Here is a 27,893-nt window from a genome sequence, read left to right as displayed (position 1 = left end):
GTTGCTTTCTGCTCCCCATGAATAAAGGCTCGAGCCAACATGCTATGGGCAAAAAATAATTTGAACGTTAAAAAACCGATCGAACCAAATCATCATTGAATATGAAAAATTTCAAATGTGCTCCGTGTATCTATTATCTTGAATTTTTAACCGTTAAATTTTAGTCATCGTATCTTTGACCACAATCTATGACACGCCCCGACCCAGAATGTCCAACTGAATTCTGAATCGAGCTGTGTCGGTCGACACCAAAAATGTGACGAAGCCATAAAGTGTAGTAATATGGAAAACATGAGTAAATTTAAACTTATAGGTGACTAAATGCAATAGTGCACATGTTAGTGGGATTGAACCCAATTCACACGTGATGTCAGAACATAAGTACAGTACAGTACAATAAAAGTAAGATAAGAATTATACCATCGAAGGTACTCTTCTATACCAACATTTGTCAAGAATCCTCGTCGACACGAAAGCTTGGTCACTAAAACTTGGAGGGACGAAAAACAAGGGTGAGTGAGCCTAAAAATAATAAAATAGTAATTTTACAAAAATATCTTTTGGATTCGTAGTTTTGTAAAATCTTTGTCGTAACTCCGATTTCAATTCTGCTTGCGCCCACGTGTTCGTAGTGACGAGTACTACGATAATATGCTAAGAATGGTTCATACGTGTTATGATACGACATAGCCAACGAAGGTCAACAATCTCGCCTCCAGAGGCATTTTCATCAATTCGCTCTTTTAAAAGTGATAAAATCATAAAATTAGAGACAGGTTATTACAATCTAACAATTAAATATCCGAAGTATAGGAACCTCACAAATGCCACCACCACCACCACCACATATAAATAGAAACTTCAAACTTGTGGTCTCTTTTATTTTCAGCATTTGGTTAACTTTAACGAAACAAAATCCCCTGCTTTTCCCTGTGTTTTCTGTTCGTTGCATTTGTAAGTAAAATGTCAGGTCTAAGAGCCCCGTCTGATTATTCTGAGGAGCCACCTCGTCATCCAAGTCTCCTTGTTAATTCCCAGGTCGGATCACGACATGAATATTAATATAATTATTTTATTTATCCATTTTCTTGTCTATATATGATATATCTGTTTTGCGTCGTGCAGGAACCTTTTAATGCAGAACCACCACGTGCGGCGTTATTAGAGTCGTACGTGACACCGGTGGATTTGTTCTACAAGCGAAACCATGGCCCTATCCCTGTCGTCGATGACATTGAAAGGTTCAAAACATCTTACCATTTTTTACAATAATTTATTTATAATAATAATTTCAAAAGACATAAGCTTGCTAAGTTGACTGGAGCAGAATGCTCTTCTCAACGCTCGAGAAAAGACTTCAATCCAATTTTTTCTTTACTCTTTTGTTCAATTTCATGAATTTTCAATTGTCTCCTCCAAAGCAATGTTATGCCATTTTATATTTACTTAGTTAGTGTAGTCCTCGTGACGACTCTTAATGTTAATGAGAAATACTTCGAGAATTGAACCAAAGAGAAAGACGTCAACTGTTAATGTTTGTTGCAACAACAATTGGGTTCAAAGTTTCTTTTGTTCTTCAAAACGATGTTTTGAGTGTTATTGACTACGGCAATGGAGTTTTTGCGGGCTTGTTTGTGAAGAACCCGTTCACTGACGGCTACAACATTTTTGGCGAAGCAGGTATCGATTGTCTATATGCGGTTTGGTGGAGAAACCCTTGGAGATATCAATGGTTGACATTGTGTAAGTACTTATTAGTATATCGGAGGGAGACCTAATCATGATTAGTTAATCTGCTTAAACAATAACATTTCGGTTTTGCGAAAACAGGAATCTGCCGAAGCACATTGTGACAGCCACTCTACAAGTAAGTTTGTCAACTGTGATGCTGAGCATTGTATAATTTAGTTACAGCTGCTCGATAGTAATTCGATTTGGTTTGTTTCAAGCTAAGCAGTGTGCAGGTAACAGAAGGACCGCAATGAGCAAAGTGAAAACAGTGAAAGGCGTTGGCTGGGACGTTTCCGCCATTGGAAACGGTAAACTTGCTACAATCTGTCCTTATTAATTTCCTTCACTGTTAAAATGTGAGTATTTAAAGTAAACTTGATCGTGTTTGTTTGTCTTATGTCTTCTTTCAGCCGTTTGGGGTGGGGCTAAACTCGCTGACGTTCTCAAACTTGTGGGAATCGCTAAGTTAACATCAGTTTCCCCGTTGGGAGGAAAGCACGTTGAGTTTGTAAGCGTTGACATGTGCAAGGTGAGCTGCAATTTTTGTGCTACATGTTAATCGCATTACTCGGGAATGTTTTATATGGTACAATGATTTCTTAAGGAGGAAAAAGGAGGACCTTACAAGGCGTCAATACCGATGATTCAAGCAACAAACTCGGACGCTGAAGTTTTACTAGCATATGAAATGAATGGAGAGGTAAAGGAATAGCTTGCGTGAAACTCTTTTTGTTTTGGATCAAATTTCTTGAGTTGTTCTTATACTATCTGACCATGTTGCTATTTTAAAGCCTCTAAACCGGGATCATGGGTATCCGCTGCGTGTAGTTGTTCCGGGTGTTATAGGTGCCCGTTCTGTCAAATGGCTGAGTTCCATCAACATAATCGAAAACGAATGCCAGGTTGGTTTTCACAAATCCAATTGCGTGGCCTGCTCTTTATGCTTGTGACTCCTGAGATGGATATAATAATTGTGTTTTGTGGTTGAACAGGGATTCTTTATGCAAAGGGACTACAAAATGTTTCCTCCTACTGTGAACTGGGAAAATATCGATTGGTCAACCCGGCGGCCTCAGATGGATTTTCCTGTTCAGGTACTTCTAGATATCGATAGTCTGCTCCTAGCCTCCTGCTACAACTCTTTGCACGTCGTTACTGTTTAATGCAGCTTCAGTATCTAACTTTACTGATATGATTCTCGTTGAAATAATGGATATTGTATTTGATGGTTTCTGCAGTCTGTAATTTGTTCTTTGGAGGAAAAAAACGCTGTAAAGCCTGGAAAAGTACGTTTTCTGTATACAATTAGTCATTACATTTTGTCACACTGCCCTTCAAAATTTACTTACATTTGATGTAATTTTGCACACAAGCGCGTGTTTCTGTGCAGGTAGTAGTTCATGGATATGCCGTGTCTGGAGGTGGGCGGGGGATTGAGCGAGTAGATGTATCGTTCGATGGTGGCAGGACGTGGGTGGAAGCAACCCGATACCAAAAGAGTGGAGCTCCATATGTTGCAGATGATGCGAGTAGCGACAAGTGGGGATGGGTGCTTTTTAAGGCTGAGGCGATTGTCTCTCGCAGCACTGAAATCGTCGCTAAAGCAGTAAGTAACCGTTGCTTATAATTCGACTACTTCTCTGCTCATGTTATCTTACACATGAATCTTGTTGAACAGATCGATATAGCTGCAAACGTCCAACCCGAAAATGTGGACGCCATCTGGAACCTGAGAGGAATACTGAACACATCGTGGCATAGGGTTCGAATTCACGTTGAACACACCGATTTGTGATTCTTTTTCGTTTGAATATTTGCTGGTGTACACATTGTGCGCCCTTCGAGAGTTGCTCGGTGATCCAAATGTAAGCTCTGTACGCAATTCAAGCAACCAGGATTCTAAGCCTACTACAGAACCTGGGGATTTCAGTTGCACCTTATCACTTTGTATCCAGTCTGCATGTTTGTTCATAAATATGCAATCATTCTCTATAAGATATGTAAGATTCATACTGATTTATCACCCGAGCGGTGTTTCGAATCATATGATATTCAAGTTAGAAAACTCTCGGTCTGCTACCAATTTAGATGATGCCTTCAGCAATTTAGTTTCATTAAACAAATATTACATAGACATCGATCTGAATAGCCTAATTGGAAACCACATTTCTTGGGAGGGCCGTCAATTTGTTTAGCCATCTCGTCAAAAATCAACTGGACGACTACCCAAAAGGATACTATACACCATTTTTCTGCATAGAAAATATACCACGATAGCCAAAATCAGCAGCAATGCGAACAGCCATGTTATTACAACATTAGAACTCAAATAAATTTACAGTGCTTGAGAGTCCGACAACTAGCAATTGTTAAAAAATTAGTGACCCGATGCAACTGATCATCAAGAGAAAATACCTCCCAATATGTGACTTGAAGAACGGTACTGAACCTCTCAAATGACACAGAGAATTGGCAGGGTCAATGAATAGATAAGCCGCAAGCTATGAAGAACGCTTTTGAATCTCTCAAACATTACCCGCAGAATCTGCGGGTGTTGTGGTGCCTATATTTCTTTACCCCGTTAGGGGTTGTCAATATGATCGAAAAAAGGATCTTGAATATACAACAAACGCAAGCTCCTGAAATCACTTTCTCCTCCGCCACCAGTCTGGTATTTTCAACCTTTGGATTCTATGTACAGAAAGTTTGACAGCAGAGAGCTTGTGCTTCACCTGTCTCCATAGCATATCGATTGCATCCTCTTTCTCTGGGGGGTAATTGAATTCAAAATGGTGGGAGATATTCTTAAGTGTCCTCCACATTTCAATCCATCTCTCCTTTGAAACATTACGGAGCTGATTAACCATGTAATCAGGTTTCAAAGCCTCTTTGAATGAGAAGAATAGTGAGAATTTGGTGTAGTCAATTTCATCCTCAAACGGGAGCTCAATTTCATCACTGACGATGACAGGAACACAGTGGCTCACAATAGCATCAAATAGGCGACAAGATGAAGGAGTGTCTCCAGCAGGATGCAGACAAAACTTTGATAAACGCATCCGCTGCGTAGACTGAGATAGCAGAAAGAAAAAAGAATGAGAAACATTAGAAGTTATATTTATTTATTAATAGATGAATCATTCCTCAAACTTCTGATGGCTACCAAAAAAATCCTCCTATGCCAAGGGAAAGTTATCCATCCGAAGGAAAAAGCAGATCACATAAATGTAAGTTTCCAACCTTCCATGCACCCTCAACCTTCCCGTCTTCTTTATGTGAGGCCATATATTAAAAACCTTCTTGAATAAAATAAAAGTAAGGAATTTATTCTTGCGATCATTGCATTAGATATTCAGATAGAAACTACAAGTAGGGGGATTACGGTATGCACAGAAATAGTTTTAATAAGAAGGCTAAAGATCATAAAGAAATGTAAATGATGCCAAGGACGACAAAGAATCATTTCCAGTGACTAGTGTGTAAAATCCATACTTTCCAGGATAAAGAATATGCACGAAACAATATCACCTATGACCCATTATAAAACTCCATACTCCATACTCCATACATACCAATTTTATGTTCTCTCCTGTTGCAACACTTCGCTCATAGTGAACATCATCATAACCAGCTAAGACTTTTGCCAGTTTAACACGAACAATGCCTTCCTGCATATAACATGACCAGAGATAATCAATTGTAGATCGAAGTACAAGGTTTCAAGATAGGATGCTGTTATTTCAAGCAACTTTGAAGATAACATACATCTTTCCTGTATGTCCTTCCCTGAAAGAAAAGAAGCGTAGTACGGGACTCAAATGGATCTGGACGGTCATCATCTGTAAAGGAATCCACAACATGTACGTATGGGGTGACCACATCTTTGCTCAGATTTGACATTACATGAGGATACCTGCCAAAATCTACAACGATCTGAATTGACGCATTGACCTGTGGCCGAAGAAATCTGAAAGCATTGGGATGTGTCAAAGGGATAACATGGTCTCGCCCTCCAGATCTTTGCCAGTACTTTGATTCTCCCAAGATTTTCAATAAATCTATCTGAAATCAGAAAAATAAATAAATAAATAAATAACTAAAGTTTAGTCATAACAAGACTATGGAATTCCACACGGAAAAAGGTCAATTGGAAACACAACAAGGATCTATTTGACAGTGATTTGGAAAATCGGTAGCGCTAGAGAGAGGACTTAAAATTTGAGAAGCCTGTTGACAAAGACCAAGTAAAGATAACAGGTGGAGACACATTCTAACTTACTAAAAATTGTTCTACAATTTCTTGTATAAATGTAGAAATCAAACAAGGCCCGGGTCTCGAATTCGATATGTCAGCTACACAAGAAAATCCCAGTTTTTACATCGCATCTAAACCCAGCTAACCACTTTAATCTCAATTTCAGCAGAAGACTCTGTTCAATTGCCTACAAAACTACAACTTAAAAATGAAACTTTCATGTCCAATACAAATAGGGTAAACAAACTCAATCAAGCCACCGGAATTCGATGTTTTCGACGACCCAATTCAACACAAAACTATCAAATTTAAAAATCAACAATCAAAGCCCAATGTTTACCTGCAATTGGCGATCAATCCGAGTATCCGGGTCTGTCATGTTGTGCCCATGAGTATTGAAGCTCAACGAAGAGAAAAACGGCACAAAGAACGCATCGGCCAATTCCGGATCAGAAACCCTAACCGCCTCTCTCCCGTCACCGCCATTACTGTCGAACAAAAGCGAGCCCATCATCCAGTACTCAATACTGTGCTGCCTCTTGAGCCCGGAGTTCTTTGGCCACGGAGGCCAAGTCCGGGCGGTGACAGGAGTCTGGTCGGTGCTCCGGCGGTTCATAATTCCGACGTTGAAGCGGCGCGGGAGATCGTACATGTAGACCTTGAGAGGCGGGGAGGTGGTGACGCAGAGGGACTGGACAACCGGCGGCGGCGATGAGGGGAGGAGCGGGAGGAAGTAGGATCGGATGTCGACGGTGCCGATGAAGATTGAGTAGGTGAGGAGCAGGAGGAAGGCGAAGATGAGGGCGAAGGCGGCTTTTCCATACATTTTGTGAGATCTGGCGTTTGGCATTACTGATTGGCCATCTGCTGAACGCGCGGGCGGTATAATAGTACTGGGACTCAACTGTCCGTTTGATTCGGTTAGGGAGGCAATATCAATGGGAATAAATTGCACTTTTCACGCCTTTGGGCCATTTGCTTTGCTTCAAGCATTCATTTGGGAGGAGAAAAGAAAAGAATTTTATAGCCAACACTCTATTAGTAGAGAGATTTTTTTCTTTCCAATATCACAATACAAATGGTTGAATCCTTAAAAAAAATAAGCAAGATTTTGAAATTTGAAGATCAATTTTACTCTATTTTATTTTACTTTGTATTTGGCGCTAGGTTCTTATGTCGGACTTGGATTGTCTGCCCTCCTAGTTGTGGTGCCCTTCCATGCCCTCCTATTTTGTGCGGTCACGGTTAAGCCACGTTAATATTTTATATTAATTTTTTAATGAGATAATAAGACAAAAAATAATTAAAATATAAAATATTGACGTGATTTAACCGTGACCGCACAAAATAGGAGGGCATGGAAAGGCACCACAACTAGGAGCGCAGACAATCCAAGTCCTCTTATGTCGTTCTACTAGCGTCAAGAGGTTTTTAGAATATTGCTAATTAACCATTTGCGTCATAAGTGATATTACTATGAAGAGAAAAACCCAACCATCAAGCCAATTGACTACTTACGAATCCTCGACTTTTTAAAATCGTTTAAAATCCGATGTTCAAATATAATTACGTGGTTTTAACAAAAAAAATACAATAAAATTCCTCCAAATCCTTAATTTTTAAAAATCTTTAAAACTTCCAAACAACCCAATCCTATTTCTATAATTTTGTATTAAAGCATCTCCAACAATATTGGCCAAGTTTATTTTATAGAACTTTAACGAAAAGCTTCACTTTAACAAAAAACCATATTTTTACACTAAAAATCAATTTTAGTACTATTCATTTTACCCTTTATTTTGTCTTTATCGTTAAAACTCAAAGTTTTTAAACCATTTGCATTAATTTTTATTTTATTTTATTGTAGCTAACCGAATGACTCAAATGTTAATTTAGCTGTTCATCAATTCCAACAACACTAGCTATTTTATGTTAAGTTAAAATACCTTACTATTATTTTTTCATAAAAATAACAATCCAAGCCCTTTTTTTTCTCTTGAAGTTTATAAACAAAGCAATTTTATAGTTTTAACTTTCTCTCTCCTCCTAGTTAAATCTAGCTAGTTATTGTTCACAAAGTTAAGATAGTTAGGGATTTAGCTGGTTTGTTGGAGCTTGATTTTTCTACAATTTATTGTTAAAGTTACCCAAAAATCTTATCAAAACATCTCTAAAGAGAATGTCAAATTCTAAGTGGAGACACCACTATGCATATTTAACATAAAAATTCATGACAAACAAAGTATTATTTGCTGACTCATTTTGAAACCTTTGTATTTTTTTTGTCAATGAAGTTTTTGTGATTATGAGTCAAATTTGACATTAATGTTGATTTTATTTTTGATTAGTTTAATAACGGATCCCTTCTTCCACTAGCATTTCAAACAATAAAATGTTTCAACAATTTTTCTAATTTATACAATCATTTAAAGCTCTACACTATAAAAAAAAAACAATTGAGTTACAGAAACACAAAATTTAAGGTAGATTATAGAGGCTTTTTAGGCAAAATGATCATGAAATTTGACATAACTCTTCACTTTTATATCTGAGATTTGAAATCAATAGAAGTAGTCATTGATTTTGACCACCATTCATCATTTTTGTTCTTTTATGAAAAACCTTTAGTAAATAAGATAAAATGACAAAATACTCTCAAATTTTTTCAAATTATTTTGACTATTATTTATTAAATTGAGAATAATTTTATTACTTTGATACTTATTTAAATTTTTTTTTACGAAATAATCAAAATAATTAATGATGAAGAATTATGAACACTTGTATCGAAGTGAAGAGTTATCATTTTAGACTAGAAAGCCAATTTATAATTGGCACATCGGGCATCAATTACTTTTATATTGGGTTTTTATCACATGGTGAAATTGAATATCGTAAATCAATATAGTTCTTTCGTCACAACTTCCGTTAAAAATTCTATTATATTCTGATGTGACACGTAATTGGATTCTACAATATAATAAAGAGTAAATTGTACAAATGGTCCCTCAACTTTAATCAAATTGGAGCAATGGTCCCTCAACTAAAAATCCATTACCTTTGGTCCCTCAACTTATCAAAACGTGCAGCTATGGTCCCTCAACTAAAAATCCATTACCATTGGTCCCTGAACTTTAATTCAAGTGGAGAAATGGTCCTTTAACTTTAACCCAATTGTAACAATAGTCCTTCCAATATAACTCGTTTTGACAAATTTTTTGACATAGTTGACGAAAAGAACCATAATTATACACTTTGATGAGTTAAGGGACCCTAATTATATAAATGGTTATTCCAACATAGCTTATTTTGACAATATTTTGACAAAATTGATGAAAAGGACTATAGCTACACATTTTGATAAGTTGAGGGACCAATGGTAATGAATTTTTAGTTGAGGGACCATTGCTCCAATTTGATTAAAGTTGAGGGACCATTTGTACAATTTACTCTATAATAAAATATTGTCATGTGGATTAAAAGTATTTAAATAATAATTAAAAAACTATTTTATATAATTAAAAACAAAAAAAAAGAGAAAAAGAAGAAGAAGATGACTGTTCATCATCTACTTCCCTTCTTACCCAGCGACCCACCATTCTCCTCCCCTTGAAACGACACCGTCGCACCCCTTTCCCGCAGTCCTCGTGTTTGCCGGTGACGGTAATTTGAAATGAAACTTCCTCGATATTGCTCGACCTGGAGGTGCAGGCCGCGGCAAACAGGCGCTGAAAAATGGAGGGAGTTCCGGCGCCGCTTCCGACGCCGCAATCGAAACCTTAAGAACCAGAGGATGGTGCTTCGCGACCACGAACAAGTGGAGGCGATGATCCTGATCCACTCTGCCTTGTCCGACGACAAGCGTACGGTGGTGAATTCAGTGGAAGCCGAGCTCACCAACATGGACCTCAAATCCATCTCAGCCAGGTTCTTGCCCGACCCGCATACGCTCCGAAAGTCCTCTCACCTCCTTGGCTCCAAAGTCCTCCAGGTAAATCACACCTCTCTGTATTTCTCGTTAATTTTTCTCGTTTTCTGTTTGGTTGCTGAGAAAATAGATGAAGGGAAAGAAAAATGTGGTCTTTCTTTTGCGAGGAATTCGAGTAGTCGGTGGCTTTTGAAACTTGGGCTCACAGAAGCTCGTTCCTGGAACCAAGGTACTTACTGCTACATGATGCTTGCTCAATGCTCAGCTTGTGTTATACATGTAAATAAGTAAGAGATTTCTTTGATTGATCAATTTTTGGATTTTGAATATGTTCAGTTTAGTATTCAAGCTAGTATGAAATTGAGCTAAATTATGAAAATGGTGGGTCGCTGGGTAGGAGGGAACAACAGTCATCTTCTTCTTGTTTTTCTCTTTTTTTTTGTTTTTAATTATGTAAAATAATTTTTAATTATTATTTAAATATTTTTAATCCATATGATAATATTTTATTATATTATAAAACTCAATTACGTGTCATACCATCGCATAAGATTCATTATATATAAATGATTATGGTGTATTTAAACTTGAGTAAATTGTACAAATGGTCCCTCAACTTTAATCAAATTGGAGCAATGGTCCCTCAACTAAAAATCCATTACCTTTGGTCCCTCAACTTATCAAAACGTGCAGCTATGGTCCCTCAACTAAAAATTCATTACCATTGGTCCCTGAACTTTAATTCAAGTGGAGAAATGGTCCTTTAACTTTAACCCAATTGTAACAATAATCCTTCCAATATAACTCGTTTTGACAAATTTTTTGACATAGTTGACGAAAAGAACCATAATTATACACTTTGATGAGTTAAGGGACCCTAATTATATAAATGGTTATTCCAACATAGCTTATTTTGACAAAATTGATGAAAAAGACTATAGCTACACATTTTGATAAGTTGAGGGACCAATGGTAATGAATTTTTAGTTGAGGGACCATTACTCCAATTTGATTAAAGTTGAGGGGCCATTTGTATAATTTACTCTTTAAACTTCTTTCATTGATTATTATATATTTTCTACGCTCACAATGTTTGCTAGCTCGTTATATAATCAACTTAAATAAGTTATATCTATCATTTTTTGTGATAAACTAATAGATAATTGACTAAATAAACATCTTGCAAAGTTTCAATAAAAATTTCCAAGTTTTTCTTACAATTTCCATGGTTTTTATTCAATTTTTATCGATATCAATAATATCCCGATATTTTCATTGAAATTTCTGTATTTTTAGACTACCGATATTTCTAATATCATCGATATTTTATACCTTGGATTTACTGACACTTAATTTAAAAAAACTATCGATTTTCAATTTTAAGAATATCTTGATTGTGTCGGTCAGGAGCATTTGTAATAAAAACCCCTTTTATATTTGATGCTCGTGGGTTCCCCGCTTCGAGACAATCACAACGATCACAAGTTCCCAACGTCCCGTGTCTGGGGAAGGTAGTTCTTTGCGTGCGCACTTCCCCACTCTCCGACTTCCTTCACCTCTCCGAACCAAAAGCCACCATCTCCAATCGTCTCTTCACAAATCCGCACACCCACCAACTGCATAGAGATCGGAAAAAAAAATGGCGTTGGGATTTAGCTCCGGCGACGCGCCCGGCTTCAAGTTGCTGCTCATTCTGGTAGCGACGTACGGCCTCATGGCGGCGCTGGTTCACTCCGTACTCTACATGCGCTTCATCAAGCCGCTCGACATCGACGCCCCTCTCGATCGCTTCTCCGAAGCCAGAGCCGTCGAGCACGTTCGAGTGTTGGCCCATGAGATCGACGGCCGCCAGGTGAGTTCATTTTTCAATGTCCTCACTGTTTTTTCTCCATTTTTTGTCCAAATTGAAAAGAAAAACAATTTGGGATTTTTTCTAGGTTTGATTTGAATTCGCCATTGTAACTGCTATTGGAGAGATTGGGGACAAATTTTGGTTTTGGGTTGAGGTAATTATTCGCAATTTCCTAATTTGTTGATAGGAAGGACGCCCTGGCTTGACCGAAGCTGCTCGGTACATTACAGGGCAGTTGGAAATGATAAAGGAGCGAGCTGGGTCCAATGTTAGGTCTGTAATACACTATAGGGGCGTGATATTCACACACCTCATTTTACATTTTACTTTTCACACAACAAGAGCTGTGTAAGAAGTAAAATGGGGTGTGTGGATATCACACCCCTACACTATAAAATTGTTTCTTTTTTATTTATTCATTGTTTATCCGAGTTTCGTGTGGCGATGGTGCCTAAATTTTTGTACTTGCAGAATTGAGATAGAAGAGTCCGTTGTTAATGGCACCTTTAATATGATGTTTTTGGGCCATGGCATTTCTCTTGGTTACAGAAACCACACAAATATTGTGATGAGGTAAACTATATACACATTTTCGATTACTTTAATTTCTTGTCAATATTTGACAAAAAAAAAAAAAAAATCTTGTCAATATGCTGCCGGTCTGTTTTGTCACTACTTATTGCCGTTGCTATAAATATCTATTGTTTTGGTCAAAGTTTTAAGATTATTATGAGTAATGTAGTGGCATTGATGTTTTCATCTTGCTGCAGTTTAGTGAATTTCACTTCACATTAAGTTGTATTCAATGGCAGGATATCGTCAATATATTCACAAGACAATGAACCATCAGTTTTGTTAAATGGACATTTTGACAGTCCACTTGCTTCCCCAGGTGCTGCTGATTGTGGTTCATGTGTAGGTGTGTGGAAACGAACTTTCACTTGATTTTAACCATTTCTTTCATGTTCATGTCATTTTCTTTAATTTTCTATTCTTTTGCAGCATCAATGCTGGAAATAGGAAGGCTAATGGTGGATTCTGGATGGGTTCCTCCTCGGCCTGTTATTTTTCTTTTTAATGGGGCTGAAGAGCTTTTCTTGTTGGTAAGTTATTTCCATAATATTTAGTCTGGAAGTTATTGCATCATTTGCTACCAATTCAGGTTTTATATAGTTTCAATTTTTTTTTTAGCTTGTTATTGGCATCTGATACGTTTAAGCTCATTGGAGGTGATTTCTTATGTTATTAGGGTTCTCATGGCTTCATGAAGACACATCAATGGCGTGAGACTATTGGGGCTTTTATAAATGTGGAGGCATCAGGGACCGGCGGTCCTGGTAGGATATCATCACTTGTCAATATTAACTTCTTCAAAATGTTTAAGTTGTTTGTTTAACTTGGTAATGCTACTCCAGAGTGCATCTAGGTGTTTGTTATTGCTTTTCATTTTCCTTGATAATTTGGGAGTAGTTTGTCACCTAGAATACTCAAACTACCTTGCTTGGATGACCGAGTTATAATTTAAGTTGCCTTGAAGAGATAGGATGCATTTGCTTTAGAAAATATCTTTTCCAGATGATCTCTTGATGTGACCTTTATTGGCATAAGAATTGACTACATTTTGAGAGGGTGGTGCTATCCACACACCCGTTTTTACCTTCCACACATCCCCTCAATTTCCGTCCGTCGGATTGAATGAATTGAGAGGATCAAAGGACAAAAATTAACAAGGGGTGCGTGGAAGGTAAAAGAGTGTGTGTGTGGATAGCAATGAATTTCATTTCCAGTTTTATTGCTTTGTAAAACTGGATTTTTTTATGCATTCTTTGTTGATTTCTGTACTCATGAGTTTTGCAGATTTAGTTTGTCAATCAGGACCTGGTTCTTGGCCCTCTCAGGTCTATGCTCAATCAGCCGTATATCCCATGGCACATAGCGCAGCTCAGGTTAATGTTTTGCCTTTTCCACTACTAATTTTCAATTTTGATTTTGATGAGTGCAGCTTATTCTGACTTGCTCATTCATTTGATATCTTACATTGTTGTGTTTTGTAAGTGTTTAGTTTTGCCTCCTGCTAAATGCATCAGCTAACTTTTTCTGCAACTCCAGTTTCATATTAATAATGAAATTGGATAAGCGGGATATTTTTACGCTATTGATTCTACCCATTACAACGTTACGATCTTCTATTACCTTAGAATCTTTAGTGGCAATACTAATTCAGATAATATATATATTTTTAGTTCGTCTCATTTTATAAACTGGCTTACTTCTGGATTGATTTATGTGCCATCTGCAGGATGTTTTTCCCGTCATTCCTGGAGATACAGATTTCCGGATATTTTCTCAAGATTATGGCAACATTCCAGGCTTGGATATTATCTTTCTCCTTGGTGGTTATTTTTATCATACATCCTATGATACAATGGAGAGATTATTGTATGCATTACATCTGCTATTTTGGTACATATTTACTTAATTTGATTTTTCAAACCACTTCGTCCCTAAGCACTTCCTCTGATACATTCCAATGCCTCCAGACCTGGAAGTATGCAAGCTCGTGGAGAGAATTTGGTTAGTGTAATTAAGGCCTTCACCAATTCTTCTAAGCTACAAGTTAAACATGAAAGAGAGTCGAATGCATATCACTACGACGGAGAACATGCTGTTTTCTTTGATTATTTATCATTGTTTATGGTACGGTACCAAGCTGGTGATTTGTAGTATTTTCATGATACTGTTGATTTGACAAGTATGTTCTTGGCTGATATATGATACTCGTCCTTTCTCTCTCATGATGAGTATTACAGATTTACTATACGCGGAAGGTAGCCAGGCTACTTCACAGTATTCCTATTGGCATCTTCTTAGCTATGCCGTTTTTTTCATACAAGCAGAATCGTGGGCTCCTTTCTAGGTTTTCAACTTTCTGCGATTTTATGAAAGGTAAATCCTCCACCTTTCAATGTAAATACGTTCCTTATTGCTAAAAGTCCTACTTTTGCACCCAACAAATTTGGTTCTCTACGTAGTGGGCAGAATTCATTATTTAACTTGCGTTTGTCTTCGTATTGAAATATTTGACATTTTATCAAGAATTTTCAACATTGTTGTCCCATTTGTTAATTTTGCAGGAATGATTTTCCATGCTACTGGGATTTTTCTGGCAATTGTATTTCCAATTATCTTTGCCATCCTGAGATTGCTGTTCACTAGTTGTGCTATGAATTGGTTGGTTCATGTTTGTTGAGTTCTTCCTTTAGAATTTATAGTCCTTTTAGCATTGTGCTTTTACAAGATTATGAGTCTAGCTTTTAATCAATATTGAAACTTTTCAGTAGAATTTAATTACACTCATTGATCAGACACTTTTATTTCAGCAGTTAAGCTTTATATCATTGATGAATGGGCTGCCCGTTTTAGTTTCTATGGTTTATAGTGATAACAGATAAATTTCTTTCCATTGAAATGGTGTGTCTCGCTTGGTTGAAGTTCTGGATCATATTGTATTAAAAAATCAAGTTAAATGTATAATTTCTAGTCCACTAGTTCTAGCTCCTACCAAAAAGAAGAGAAAAGAAATCTATCTAAGCTCCTGATATGTGTATTTTGAAGATGGAGCTTTGTTCCTTGAAACTCTCACTTACCTTTTGTGTTCAAATGCAGGTTTGCTCATCCATATTTGGCTTACTTGATGTTCATCCCGTGCTCACTTGTTGGTATGTTGATTCCTAGAATTATGTGGAGTAGCTTTCCCCTCTCTCAAGATGCATCAGCTCTCAAATCTTTAAAGGAGGTACTCTTGTGCACCAGACAAGACCAAGTTTATCTTTTTTCCCCCAATAGAAGACAATTATGGAGACATGCGTTTTCTTTTTTCATTTATTGGTTGAAAAGTTATAGATTTCTTTAAAATCTCATTGATTACATTATCTGGTTTGTCAATCAGCTTGCATATAATAAGAAAATGTTTTGAAACTATGACCTACAAAGTTTTGCGTGGGCTTATATTTCTGCCTTAGAAATTAATTTGGTGGCATCATGTCTCTTTTTCAGTCTGTAGACCTATTGTCTAATGTCTGTGTAGTAATCCCAGCATGTTAAGTTAGCAAATCAATCATCATACGTGTGAATCTTGCAGGCTTTATCTGATGAAGCGAGGTTTTGGGGAGCATTTGGATTATACGCTGTATCAACTTTGGTAAGTGGCATGGTTACTTTTTTCATAGTTTCACTTAAAAGTTTTATTGATCACTTAAAAGGATGAATCATGAACTTAAGATGCGTAACTCATATTTGTTTAGTTAAACCTGAGACAGCTAAAACTATTTTAGTGAAAGCAGGCTTACCTTTTAGCTGGGCTCAGCGGAGGCTTCTTGACTTTTTCAATGTCTACCTCTATGCTTCCTGGATGGATTTCATACTGCTTATCAGTCAAATTATTTGGTCACCAGTCACTCAGGTACCCGTTTCCAGAGTTATTAAAGTTATAATGTAACAGGTGTTTTTGTGTATTTCCTGTCTTACAGTTCTCAATAACATTTTAGTCCTGTTCTCATATTTCGAAAAGAAATTACAGTTCTTTAACAGAATATATATCATTTCTCTCAGGTCAACATTATTTTACGTGTTACCTATACTTCCATGCCTTGCATACTCTGTATATTTTGGTGGATTTCTTATACAATTTGTGGTTGAAAAGCTGGGTATGATGGGTGCTTTGCCACCTCCATATGGTTAGTATTTTTGAACCTTCCTTTGTTACTGCTGTTATGAACCTTCACATATGAGTTATTATGTTCTTCAAGTCAGTTTTTTTATTAAATCAATATATGGTGGTTTCCCATTTTTATCATAGTTGGGAGATGCAGTTCTCTATGGATACGTTGTGCTTGCAATAGAACAAGATTATTAAGATTTTGTTGTTAAATATGGTTCATTCTGAAACTTTGAATTATGCTGCAAGTACTTCGGATTCCTGTTATTCAAGAATTCACAAAATCTTTTTTTAATCATCAGTTGCATTCTTGCAGGTTATTTTGTTCCTGATGTTGTGATGGCAACAACAGTGGGAGCTGTGACTGGTTTGTGTGTAGGCCCTCTGATACCAATCTGTGGTCGCTGGTTAGCTAGGTCATCCATTTTGCAGGTTTTGCTGCACATTAGTGTGCTAGGCTTGGCTTTGTCGTCTCAGTTCTTTCCATACAGTGTGGACGCTCCTAAGCGGATTCTTTTCCAGCATACATTTCTTACTGCAGGTATTCAAGCTAGCAAAATGATTAAGTATACTTCCAAAATGCTTTCCTTTTGATCAGATTTATCCTAGATCCCATGCAAACAGTTTTTCTTGCGTGGCAGATGCAAATCAGGTTATGGACTCCAGCTATGATCTTTCTGTTGTAGATTCCAATTCTTTACTTTTTGTATTCAAACATGCACCGGAGGTGGCAAAGGAATTGCACATTAGTTCAGAGTTATCTTTTGAAACTGCAAAGTTATCTCAGCGGGAGAATTTTATGGTATGTAAGATTGTAATGAGTTTACGTCAATTAACTATTAAAGACAGTCTTCTTTGACTTTTTTTTTTTTGAACTCTAGTTCTTATCCTTGAGATTGCATCACTCATCCTAGAGTATTATCCATGGTCCTCGTGTCCTGCACTTAGTCATTGTTCTCTGTGTCTGATTAATCACCTGAATGATTTTTTTTACTGATGAGCCTAAGATGTACTTGAGATTCAAGAGCAGACCTAGACTTTAGTCTTACTGTAATCCATGGATAACTTGTTCGTGCAGGTCAATTGCTATGTTCAGTTAATTGCGATGAAAAAATATCTGATGGCCTTTTTGTATGTATGTGCAGGGAATTTTTCCTGTGTCTTTTTTGTTCTCAAGAAGCTTGAAGTTCCCTGCAAAAAGTGACGGTATTTTGAAGCAATACAGGCAGTTCCCCCATCTGTCTACTTATGAGCCGCATACGGTTTTCATTGAGGGATCTCGGAGAGTATACTTGCAACTGTCTTTAGGGTGAGTAGAACAAACCACCACATACATGACCTACTATTGGATACTGAATAGGCTTTCAACACCGTTTTTCTGGATTATTCTATTAATTTCAGTTGCAAGTTTTAAAGTTTACTGTGTGATACCTTTCTGTCAGTTCCTTAGAGGAGGTTTGGGTTACCGTCGTCAACATAACAGGCCCTTTATCCAGTTGGTCATTTGCAGACAATACACTTCCAGGTAACGGAAAGTTTTTTGCGTTTTGAGTTTCTTACACACATTTACCTTTTCACATGGTGTATGCTTATGCTTGAGAAAAATTGGAACAGCTACAGTAACGAATGACGGAGGTCCACCGTCATACATATGCCGGCTTAGTGGAGCTAGCTCTGAGAATTGGAACTTCTGGTTAGAGGTAAAGCTCTTTTAACTGGTCATATCGCAAATCTCTCCACCAGCCGCTTTAGTTTATTTTCTTTAGCTGCTCCTATTGCAAATCTCTCCGTCAGCCGCTCAAGTTTGCTTGCGATAATTGCAGGCTAGGGGATCTGACGGTTTGAGGGTTGACGTAGCTGTCATAGACCAAAAAATGGTTGACGAAACAAAGAAGCTGAGAGGCCTTTTTCCGGAGTGGGTGGATGTCGTTGCTTATTCAAGCTTCTTGTCAAGTTATATCTTCTAGTTTAGTTTTACTTTACCACCGGAACCTGATGTAACGTAGAAACACGAAATAAGAGCATGTTTACTTGCATTTTTGGGGATGAGACGTGAAAAATATAGTAGTTCCACTTGCAATAGCTATCGCCATGGGTTAGGAACAAACGCAGGCTCTTCATGGGCACCGCACAAGCGTTCCACGTCCTCCCACTTCTCATATTTCACCACCAAGACAAGTTCACTCACCGACTCCACCAAGTATATAGACTCGGGCTGCATGTCACGGACGAAGGAACAATCGGCTTGAACCTCCTCTGCGTACGCCATCGACGGATAAAGAATGTCCATAACCTGGGGACTGTAGCTCTTGCCACTGAGGTCCCATACCTCGATACCTCGAGTGAGGGTTCGTTTGGATGTGCTTTTAAAATAACTGAAAGCGCTTTTAGAGAAAATATTTTTGGGTTTCAAAAGCACTTAAATGCTTTCTACAAGAAGCACCAGTTATGTGCTTCTTCTAGGAAGCACTTCTAAGTGTTTTTCTAGGATTTACTAGTATTTTTACTAAGAATTGTTTCTAAAACATTTTCACCAAATGCGCTTTCAGTTATTTTAAAAGCACATCCAAACACTCTCTGAGTTCTCCAATTCCTAAGTTTAAATTTCGTGTAAATAGGTGTAATTTCTAAATTTTCATGAGTGAGTTTAAAAATAACAAATTCCGTATTCAAATTTCATTGTTCTTTTATGTTACAAGAAAATTCACACTTGAAAAAAAAATCACAAATTCTAGAAAAAAAAATCTCATCATCTCAATTTCGATCATTTTAAAATTCTTTAATAATCTTTAATTTTCTTTAATTTTCTTATTCAACAAAGTGTGACGATTTAGATGATAGGTTAGACCACACGCCTGCAGTAGTGTTGATGCGACCAAGACGATGGAGTTTTACTGCTTTGTCGACCATTGTTTTCGGGACTACAAGCACAAAATTATGCTCTGAATCACTTCCCAACTTTTAAGTTTTAAATTCCTAATTTCGGTTTATTTTTTAAATATTTATTTTTGAATTAGTATTGGGCTTGTAATAGAGCCCACATAACCAACATTAACAGAAGCCCAAAAAGCCCAATTGAAGGTCCAATAGCATATTAGAGGCCTGGTTTTACTAGGGTTTCATTCCATTTGTTTATAAAAGCACAAGTCCCACAAGAACTCGTCTCTTCTGCGTATAAGCAAAAGCGTAAACCCTTCACTGACGCAGAAGCTCCATCGGCCGCCATGGTAACCCTTCTCACTTCCTTCCCCTCAATCTTCTCTTTCTCTCTTCCTCCTTTTCGAAATTCAGTTTGTTTCTGAATCTCTGCGCCTTCAAATGCAATGACAGTGATTTTGTTTTGTATTTATTTATTTTTCCAGGTGAAGTACTCCAGAGAGCCCGACAATATCACCAAGTGTATGTGCTCTTATCGATTTACTGTTACGGATCTAATGGCTTTTTGTATACGAATCTTGGGTTTGTTTTTTCCAGGAAAATTGTTTTGATGTGATTGTGGGTTTTGATTTGTTTCGTTTGTTTCAGCTTGCAAAGCAAGAGGTTCTGACCTGAGGGTTCATTTCAAGGTATTGTTACTATTCTTTGTTGTTCGTAGAGTTAAACTTTCGAAGTTACATGCTTTTGGGTTTTTGTTTTAGCATGTGATGATTTGGTTGTGAAATGTGGGATTTCTATTCGGTTTCTTTTGCCTATGTCAATGAATCTGCTCTGTTTTTTATTGTTGGGTAGAGATTCAGTAGTTAATGTGGTATTTTGAATTGGTGATATCGTTCCGCTTGTTGTGGGATGTGTGTTCAGTTTACTAAAGTTTGTTGTCTGAGAACAATTGAATTGGTATGGTGGCTGGATTTCTAGTTTTACGTGTTTTGCGAATCTAGTTAAAGGTGTTTGCTGTCCAGTTTTATGTTTAGAAAAACTGGAGTTAGGAGGTAGTTGGGTTTTAGAAGTTTGTACAATTAGCTGAAGATGAGAAAAAGGTTGTGATTTCATGCTCTTTACTGACTTAGTACTGGCTCAAACTCTGGTGGTTTGGTTCGCATATATACATGCATTAATTTGTTGAACCCTGATGAAAAAAGCAGGGCTCTGTTGCCTTCTGTGAACCGAGCTCCCGTATACTTCAGGAAGATCACTAGCATTGTTTTTGGGTGAACCTCTGTACTTTGCATATGTTGCATTTTGTGACTGAAGGTTCAGTTAATGACGCCACATTTTCTCATTTATGAATTCTTTCATGTTTTTGAAACCTTATTTTTTTTAAAAGAAGGGTTATTTACCTTCTGTGAACTTGTCCCCTGTAAATTTCAGGAATCTATTACATTGTTTTTGGGTGAACCTCTGTACTTTGCTTCTTTTGCATACTTAATGATGGTTCAGTTGATGACGCCACATTTGGTCATGTTTAAGTTTTTTTTCAATTTTTCAAAACCTGACTTAAAAAAGCAGGGCTTAGTTACCTTCTGTGAACTGGGCTCCCGTAAACTTCAGGAAAATCAATTGCATTGTTTTTGGGTGAACCTCTGTACTTTGCATCTGTTGCATTTTGTGACTGAAGGTTCAGTTAATGACGCCACATTTTTCTCATGAATGTTTATTTTTGTTTATTTCAAACCTGATTCGAATTAAGGATCTTGTGACGTTTTTCATAAATCTAGTATAAGAAGACATTAGGATCACTTCTGTAATGTGTGGATAGTACCATGATTTTGCTGCCTTGTATGGAGTGTTGACACTTGTAAAAACAATTTTATGCTTGTGTTTTAGAATTTTAGAATTTGTTTTTAATTACTAATTTTGAGGTTTTGACTTGCTTAGCTATTGTGTTTAACAGAACACAAGGGAAACTGCGTTTTCTATCAGAAAGATGCGCTTGGACAAGGCAAAGAGTTATTTGGAGGATGTTCTGGCTCACAAGCAGGCCATTCCCTTCCGTCGTTTCTGCCGTGGTGTTGGGCGTACTGCCCAGGCAAAGAACAGGCATTCCAATGGGCAAGGACGCTGGCCTGTCAAGTCTGCCAAGTTCATATTAGATTTGCTTAAGAATGCTGAGAGCAATGCTGAAGTAAGTTGCATCATCTTACATTCTGCTTATCACTTGGTATTGTTATCCTTATCTGCTATGGAGACTAATAATTTCTAATCAAATTTTCAGGTGAAGGGTTTGGATGTTGATTCCCTAATCGTATCTCACATCCAGGTCAACCAAGCACAGAAGCAAAGGCGCCGAACCTACAGGGCTCACGGAAGAATCAACCGTAAGTTCCAACCAATTATCCTCTCATCTTATTTTCTTGTTGAGAATTGTTGTTTTATATTGATTTGTATTGCTAAACCAATTGCAGCTTACATGTCATCGCCCTGCCATATCGAGCTGATCCTTTCCGAGAAGGAAGAACCCGTCAAGAAAGAGGTAATTTGAAGATTGTACATTTAGTATGACTGTATGTCGTTGAAAATACGCGAGGGAAGCTGTTAACCAGTTCGATTATCTGTTATCATTGCAGCCCGAGAGCCAGTTGGCAACAAGCAAATCGAAGAAGTCTGCTCTTAAGAGTGGTGCTTCCTCTTAGAGCGTATCATTCGGGTTGCTGGTTTCCTTTGATGAGGGTTTTTTGCTGCTTTTTATTTAGTTTGAGATGTTATGTAGACAACTTTTGGGCCTCTTGTTGTTTTATTACCAAATTATGTTTTGTTTGGGTAATATGCTTGATAACTAATGGTAGACATAATTTCATAATTAAGCCCCACATTATTATGCCTCTGGTGCTCCGTGTTTTTTTTTAACGAACGATATTATTCACATTTAGGGGGGAGGGGGTGGGTGGGCTTAGCATTGTAATGGGTTAATAATAATGTGGTTTAGGGGTGGTTTGGGAGTGAGGTGCTTAAAAAAAAAAGGAAAACTAATGAAAAAGGTTTGAAAATTTTGAGTTTTAATGATAAAGACAAAATAAAGGGTAAAGTGAATAGTACCATGATTGAATTTTTAGTGTAAAAATGTGGTTTTTCGTTAAAGTGAACAGTACCGGGTGCTTTTCGTTAAAGTTCCCTGAAAAAAAAGCACTCATGAAAAAAACTGTGAGGGTTTTAGGTGTTTGGTAAACTGAAAAAAAAAAGGGGTTTATTTTGGAAGATGCTGTGAGAATAAGCTGAAATCAAAGGAAAAAGCTGAAGTTGTTATTTGTAGCTTTGGAAAATTGGTTTTTTTTCAAAGAACACGGAGTTACAGTGCTCCTTTAATGAAAAGATCTACCATCAGACTTTTTTTTTTCAAAAGCATTTTTACAAAAAAGTTTACTAAACACTGCTGATTTTTTTCACAGCCGCTTATTCTCATAGCAGTTTTTTTTTTCAAAGCACAACAATACCAAACCAACCCTTAAACTTGTTTTTGGCGAGAATCGAACTTAAGACTTTTCATTTACAAGTGAAAAGAAATACTACTAAACTGTGGTAATAAGTGATAAATTTGTTTTTGACGAGAATCGAACTTAAGACTTCTTATTTATCTTTTTTTGTATGCTTCATAAGTGCTCCTTGGAAATGCTTTTGTTAGAAGCAGAACACGATTCAAATTGAAAACCAATGTTTCTTGGAAAAGAAATTCACATGGAAGGGGTTTACAATCATATGGTGTCGGTTGGAAAAAAACTTACATATGATAATGCATTATTAGATTGGTTATAGCTTAAATTCTTTTTAAGTAAAAATATTCCCAAATTTAGCTAAATTAATCTAAAAAAATTTTTTTTTTTCAAAAAGTTAATGAGAAAAAAGATTAGGCTAAAACGATATTTAACAGTTTTTTGGCCTAAAATATAGGCAATGCCATTGGTAAAAGTTGTATCTGACCAAATGAATAAGATGTTGAATTTCTACTCATACGCTTAACATTCGAAACTCTCTTTCTCTAAACTAATATAACAACTTCGAATTCTCCCCTTTCGTTAGTAATTATAATAATTACAAAATGAAAATAAAAAGAAAAGGAGTTGGCATCCCTGGGTTAGAAATCGCAGGCCTAGCGAGTTGGGGAACTTTCAATTGGGCCGGTAAAAACCCCGGAACTTAATCGACCCGAAATTTATCAAACCCACCAGAGCAAACCACGTATGCGCCGTGCTCATCAGCCGTCAGATTCAAAATCAACGTCCACGATCTCTTTCCGAGATTCAACGAGCGGATCGATTTTATTTTTCTAATTTCGCCCCCTCAGAAATTCTCAGTCTCTCCCTTTATCGCTCGCCCGTGCTTTCATCAGTTGGTCCGTTCGCAGGTAAAACCTCACTCCTTTTCTCTCTCTCTCTCTCTCTCTCTCTCTCTCTCGTGGAATTTCAGTTTCTAGGGATTTAGTCCCAATTTTTGTTCAATATTTTTCTTTTCGATTCCGTCATCGACTTTTATGAATTTGGTGCTTTTTTGTTCTTTGGCGGCTGAATAAATTCATATCCAACCAAATAATTTTCATGATCTCGTCAATTTTCTCTTTTATTATTGCTTTTTCTGTGAAATTATGGTAATGTAATTTATGCTTCCAAATTTGTTTAATTTTTCAGCTTGCAGAGGGGTGCTTACCTCAGAGTTCATTTCAAGGTACTGTTTCTAGGGTTTTTGTGGCACAGTTTCGAATGTTGCGAATTTGCTTAATTTTGTTTTGATCCGATAATTAATCCGAATGAGGAAGATCACTTGTTTAATTTTGTGGTATAATTTGCAGATGGATTGGCAAGGGCAAAAGCTAGCTGAGCAGCTGATGCAGATACTGCTACTGGTGTTCGCCGTGGTTGGATTCGCCGCCGGTTACATCACTGGGTCTTTCCAGACGATGGTTCTGACTTATGCTGGTGGTGTGGTTCTCACCACATTGGTCACCGTCCCCAATTGGCCCTTCTTCAATCGCCACTCGCTCAAGTGGCTGGACCCGAGCGAAGCCGAGAAGCATCCCAAGCCGCAGCCGCAGCAGCCCGTGAGCTCGAAGAAGAAAGCCTCCAAGAAGTAAGAAGTAGGTCAGTTTTTTCGAGACTGATCACGGCAATGGGATATTAACATTGTACTCAAACTTACATTTTCAGCACTTATACAATGACTAGAAGAGAATTTCATGGTATTTGCAGCATTGTGTTTTGTGCGATCTTGTTTTAATAGGTTTGGTTTCGGATTCGTGAATAGGAAACCCTTCAATTTGCTTTTGATAGTGTTTTAGGTAAAACCGAGCGTCTAAGATTCGCACGGCCGACCCCACTTGGTGGGATTTGTTGTTGTCGTGGATGTTGTTGACTTGTTGCGCCCACATACAATCCCTATCTATTGAATCAAGATTGAAGCACGATTGAAAGTGTAAAGATCTCTGAGATTAAATCGGTTGCCAATTATAAACGTTGCTTGCATTTCACTACAAAAGAATCCAGTAATCTGATTACACTCGCGCTGTTCTGTACGGCTGAGGTCAGTCTAAACACCGTTACAACATCACGGCTCAAACTTTAACTATTTACAACGTACAAAATGAGTGAGCTTTCTACTGGTTTTCATCCCTCATTGCCTTCAAAAAGGCATCATTTTCCTCATCTGGTAAGTTGTCGTCATCATCCAGCTCGTCTAATTCATTGAGCAAAGATTGGTTCGTACTCTTGCGAGATACTCTCCTGTGCTTCTTCAGCTCCAACCGCGGTTCAGCTTGTTGAACGCCCTTATCTCCCGCCTTGTACCTGCAAACAATTTGTCCATTCAGGCTCATTAGCAGGATAAACAAAACATACGACATTTGTGCAGATACTAATTAAGTCTGCATAAGCACAACGATGAAATACTAGCTGCTTTCATACCACTATGTTTCGGTGGAGCATATGATTTCTTTTTCACCGTAACAACCATGGTAGTGCATATTATCAGCATTCAAGTAGTTAAACCACAGAAGTTGAACCATTAAGTCGAAAAGCATGCATAATCAAGGTTAATACCCTGTTATATATAACACAAGCATACCTGACATCACCCTCCTTTTTAGTTCCATACGTCCTTAACTGAAATTCCTCTCTGATTCGGATCTCATCAAGAAGTTGGAAATAGTACGGATATCTTTCCCATTCAGCACTAACGACGCACCCCGGTTCACCAAGATGCAGGCAATCATTGAATGAGCATTTAGCAGGCTCACTGTCACTGAGCATCTTCCTGATCTGATAGGATAAAAGCGAAAGTAGCAGTAGAAAGTAACAAAAGTTAACATGTGCCAACAATGTGATGGAAACGAACTTAAAGGGCATGAATCAAGTGAAGGGCATAAAATAAAAAGTACACAAACCTCTGGGAATGTTTGTGCTAGAGATTGCTTTGTGACTTTTAGTAAACTAGGCTGGTTGAAGCCAGGAGTATCAGCAAGATAACCACCAGTAGACAAAGGAAGCAACGAGACATTGCGAGTAGTGTGCTTCCCTCTGCCACTTCTTGTTGAAACCTGTCCAACAAGCTGATCCCCATACCATTTGCTGCCTAGAATCTGAAATAAGTACAGGAAACAACGGATATATGAGCACCAAACTCACATGAACAAAATGATCGAAACAAAAGAAAAAAGAACGAAGGGAGTGATGAAACCCACCGGATCAAACAAATTTTCCCCTTCTGCATCATCGGAAGCATGGTGGTTGCTCCTCAAAGCATTAATCAGACTAGACTTGCCGACGCCACTTGGACCCACAATTACACTTGTTTGATCTCTCAATATGAATGCAAGAGAATCAAGTCCATGTTTAGATTCAACACTGCAAAAAACCGGCTGGTACCCCCACTTATGCAGCCTAGACTTCCATGCAACCTTTGCCTGAAAATTTCATCGAAGGCTAGCACGCTTAAGAATCAATACTACCAAAACAGAGTATACAGAAGACGGACAAAGATTATATAGCATCCATAAAAGTAAACCACATTTAGCATGCCAGAACAATTCATCCCAATTCACGTTCCAATTCGGCTCCACAGGTGATTTTACCATACGGAATAAGAGTGGATTACAAGGAGAAATATGATCGAGCTCAATAACTACTTGTAGGCGCAGTTGCGCACTAACGTACGATGACAGATTAGAACGAGTCTTCACCGGATCAAAATTTCAGAACCAGTTTGATGCTTCGCTGAACTATTATACAAAAAACATACAGCACATGATCATAAATTCAGAAACATTTTGATGCTGCATTGGATCATTCTACTTTTTCTCAGAGGCCATTTCTCATCAGGAAAACTAAGTTTACTCACATAACACAAGAGATTAACAATAATTAGAACTAAGCAGCAAACTAAGCACCAAATTAAGGAAGAATCTGATCAAACCTCTTCGTCAACCAGCTCAGACTTGTTGAGACCGAGTGTGAGCGGAATTCCGGTGGACTCGGCCTCGATCAGGAACCTGGTGAGCGCGAACGGCTCCAGCTTGGGCAGCTCCATGGAGAAGAGCACGAGCAGATGGTCCACATTCGCAACCGGAGGGTCAAGAATCTCGGAGCTCCGCTGGTATACATTCTCAATCATTCCCCGGCGGTCCACCCAATCAATCGACCCTACCAGCACCTTGTCCCCAACCAGCACCCTCCTCTTAATTTTCTTCAGCACCGCCTTCACGACGCACAGCAGCTCCACTTTGCTCTCTTCCATGCTTCTGGGAGGCTCCACGATGACGCGCATGAAGTTGGCCTGAGCGGCGGCAACGGTGCCGACGGTTTGGGACTCGGAGAGAGGGGGCTTGTCCTGGGGAGACAGGACCGGGGCGAGGGAGGAGTAGTCCTTGAAGGTATGTTTGGCTCTGAGGAGCTTCTTGTTCGGGGGCTGGGATTTCCTGGAGACGTTAGGGTTCTGGTGCTGTTTGGCTACAGCGACCGAGGCGCACCGGAGGGTTGAGATTTGGTGGATGAGTTTGGAGACGGTTGGGAGAGCGGCGGTGGTGGGGATGATGGTGCGGTGGCGGAGGATGGACATGGAGGAAATTGGCATGGAGATTGTGGCGGTGTTTGGATACAGAGATTAATTTGGTTTGGTTGCGAATAATCTGTTAGGGAATTTGGTTCAGTTGAAAAGGGGATTATGGTTATGGAGATTCTTCATTTCTGTTATCAGCAGATGGGAGTGAGCACTGCACAGTGCACAGGCATTCTGCATTTCTCAGCTGAGTCGAGACTTCATGGGTGTATACAAAACGACGTCGCATGGAGAATTCATGGTTTGGACCAACACTGGATTTAGGCCCAATTTTGTGCAGCAGACTTTATAACTTGATTTAGCCCAATTTAGCCCAAAGTTAGGCCTCATAAAATGTAATGTAGCCTTTCTTTGGGTCTTTGTAACATTTAGCCTTCCATTTGGTTTAGTGTACTCCTCCCTTTGTTTTTTGGAGTCTTATTGGTGCGTTAATCAA

At 38.1% G+C, this 27,893-nt stretch overlaps 6 protein-coding genes and 3 non-coding genes across 15 annotated transcripts; 7 read left to right on the top strand and 2 right to left on the bottom strand.

Annotated features, from left to right (window-relative positions):
• The first annotated feature begins 843 nt into the window (after positions 1 to 843).
• On the top strand, positions 844 to 3,796 carry LOC103403160 (sulfite oxidase). Of its 3 annotated transcripts, none has more exons than XM_008341989.4 (12): positions 844 to 1,038; positions 1,126 to 1,241; positions 1,681 to 1,743; positions 1,831 to 1,867; positions 1,958 to 2,039; positions 2,142 to 2,260; positions 2,336 to 2,431; positions 2,523 to 2,633; positions 2,724 to 2,825; positions 2,970 to 3,017; positions 3,122 to 3,337; positions 3,410 to 3,796. In XM_008341989.4, the coding sequence occupies exons 1-12, from the start codon at positions 964 to 966 to the stop codon at positions 3,524 to 3,526; spliced, it is 1,182 nt and encodes a 393-aa protein (XP_008340211.3). In that variant the 5' UTR covers positions 844 to 963; the 3' UTR covers positions 3,527 to 3,796. The 3 variants fall into 3 exon arrangements, with proteins under 3 accessions (XP_008340211.3, XP_070671473.1, XP_070671474.1); XM_070815372.1 differs by having other exon boundaries at positions 881 to 1,038; positions 1,955 to 2,039; XM_070815373.1 differs by having other exon boundaries at positions 882 to 1,038; positions 1,950 to 2,039.
• LOC103416575 (probable arabinosyltransferase ARAD1) lies at positions 3,783 to 7,082 on the bottom strand. Its single transcript, XM_029095850.2, has 4 exons — positions 6,327 to 7,082; positions 5,497 to 5,793; positions 5,304 to 5,399; positions 3,783 to 4,802 (listed from the first exon to the last, which is right to left on the bottom strand). Exons 1-4 carry the CDS (start codon positions 6,834 to 6,836, stop codon positions 4,377 to 4,379), a joined length of 1,329 nt encoding a protein of 442 aa, XP_028951683.2. The 5' UTR covers positions 6,837 to 7,082; the 3' UTR covers positions 3,783 to 4,376.
• A 4,244-nt stretch (positions 7,083 to 11,326) lies between these two features.
• Positions 11,327 to 18,519, top strand: LOC103431888 (uncharacterized). 5 transcript variants are annotated; one of them, XM_008370063.4, is made up of 22 exons: positions 11,377 to 11,766; positions 11,852 to 11,920; positions 11,997 to 12,039; positions 12,238 to 12,339; positions 12,579 to 12,685; positions 12,769 to 12,869; positions 13,016 to 13,103; positions 13,624 to 13,712; positions 14,066 to 14,205; positions 14,307 to 14,463; positions 14,577 to 14,712; positions 14,901 to 14,997; positions 15,433 to 15,562; positions 15,908 to 15,967; positions 16,110 to 16,228; positions 16,378 to 16,502; positions 16,800 to 17,024; positions 17,125 to 17,285; positions 17,629 to 17,792; positions 17,926 to 18,008; positions 18,098 to 18,183; positions 18,307 to 18,519. In XM_008370063.4, the coding sequence occupies exons 3-22, from the start codon at positions 12,008 to 12,010 to the stop codon at positions 18,448 to 18,450; spliced, it is 2,346 nt and encodes a 781-aa protein (XP_008368285.3). In that variant the 5' UTR covers positions 11,377 to 11,766; positions 11,852 to 11,920; positions 11,997 to 12,007; the 3' UTR covers positions 18,451 to 18,519. The 5 variants fall into 5 exon arrangements, with proteins under 5 accessions (XP_070671468.1, XP_070671469.1, XP_070671470.1 ...); XM_070815367.1 differs by lacking the exon at positions 11,852 to 11,920 and having other exon boundaries at positions 11,327 to 11,766; positions 11,954 to 12,039; XM_070815368.1 differs by lacking the exon at positions 11,852 to 11,920 and having other exon boundaries at positions 11,367 to 11,766; positions 11,954 to 12,039; positions 18,104 to 18,183.
• Positions 18,520 to 19,625: 1,106 nt separating this feature from the next.
• On the top strand, positions 19,626 to 22,238 carry LOC139192735 (large ribosomal subunit protein uL22y-like). Its single transcript, XM_070815375.1, has 7 exons — positions 19,626 to 19,710; positions 19,846 to 19,882; positions 20,009 to 20,049; positions 21,315 to 21,545; positions 21,636 to 21,738; positions 21,826 to 21,893; positions 21,988 to 22,238. The coding sequence occupies exons 1-7, from the start codon at positions 19,708 to 19,710 to the stop codon at positions 22,051 to 22,053; spliced, it is 549 nt and encodes a 182-aa protein (XP_070671476.1). The 5' UTR covers positions 19,626 to 19,707; the 3' UTR covers positions 22,054 to 22,238.
• Positions 20,556 to 20,697, top strand: LOC139193256 (small nucleolar RNA snoR74). The gene has a single exon (XR_011577652.1). It is a non-coding gene; the product is annotated as a small nucleolar RNA snoR74 (small nucleolar RNA).
• On the top strand, positions 20,741 to 20,877 carry LOC139193257 (small nucleolar RNA snoR74). The gene has a single exon (XR_011577653.1). It is a non-coding gene; the product is annotated as a small nucleolar RNA snoR74 (small nucleolar RNA).
• On the top strand, positions 20,920 to 21,061 carry LOC139193255 (small nucleolar RNA snoR74). Its single transcript, XR_011577651.1, has one exon. It is a non-coding gene; the product is annotated as a small nucleolar RNA snoR74 (small nucleolar RNA).
• A 1,406-nt stretch (positions 22,239 to 23,644) lies between the features above and the next one.
• On the top strand, positions 23,645 to 24,590 carry LOC103452127 (signal peptidase complex subunit 1). Its single transcript, XM_008391621.4, has 3 exons — positions 23,645 to 23,759; positions 24,040 to 24,076; positions 24,201 to 24,590. The coding sequence occupies exon 3, from the start codon at positions 24,201 to 24,203 to the stop codon at positions 24,480 to 24,482; it is 282 nt and encodes a 93-aa protein (XP_008389843.2). The 5' UTR covers positions 23,645 to 23,759; positions 24,040 to 24,076; the 3' UTR covers positions 24,483 to 24,590.
• A 255-nt stretch (positions 24,591 to 24,845) lies between these two features.
• On the bottom strand, positions 24,846 to 27,661 carry LOC139192734 (small ribosomal subunit biogenesis GTPase RsgA 1, mitochondrial-like). Its single transcript, XM_070815371.1, has 5 exons — positions 26,816 to 27,661; positions 26,085 to 26,306; positions 25,788 to 25,982; positions 25,469 to 25,662; positions 24,846 to 25,191 (listed from the first exon to the last, which is right to left on the bottom strand). Exons 1-5 carry the CDS (start codon positions 27,470 to 27,472, stop codon positions 25,002 to 25,004), a joined length of 1,458 nt encoding a protein of 485 aa, XP_070671472.1. The 5' UTR covers positions 27,473 to 27,661; the 3' UTR covers positions 24,846 to 25,001.
• Positions 27,662 to 27,893: the final 232 nt, after the last annotated feature.

Source organism: Malus domestica, chromosome 16 (assembly GCF_042453785.1).
Source record: "Malus domestica chromosome 16, GDT2T_hap1".
Taxonomy (NCBI): domain Eukaryota; kingdom Viridiplantae; phylum Streptophyta; class Magnoliopsida; order Rosales; family Rosaceae; genus Malus; species Malus domestica.
This window is presented reverse-complemented; position numbering and strand designations above follow the sequence as displayed.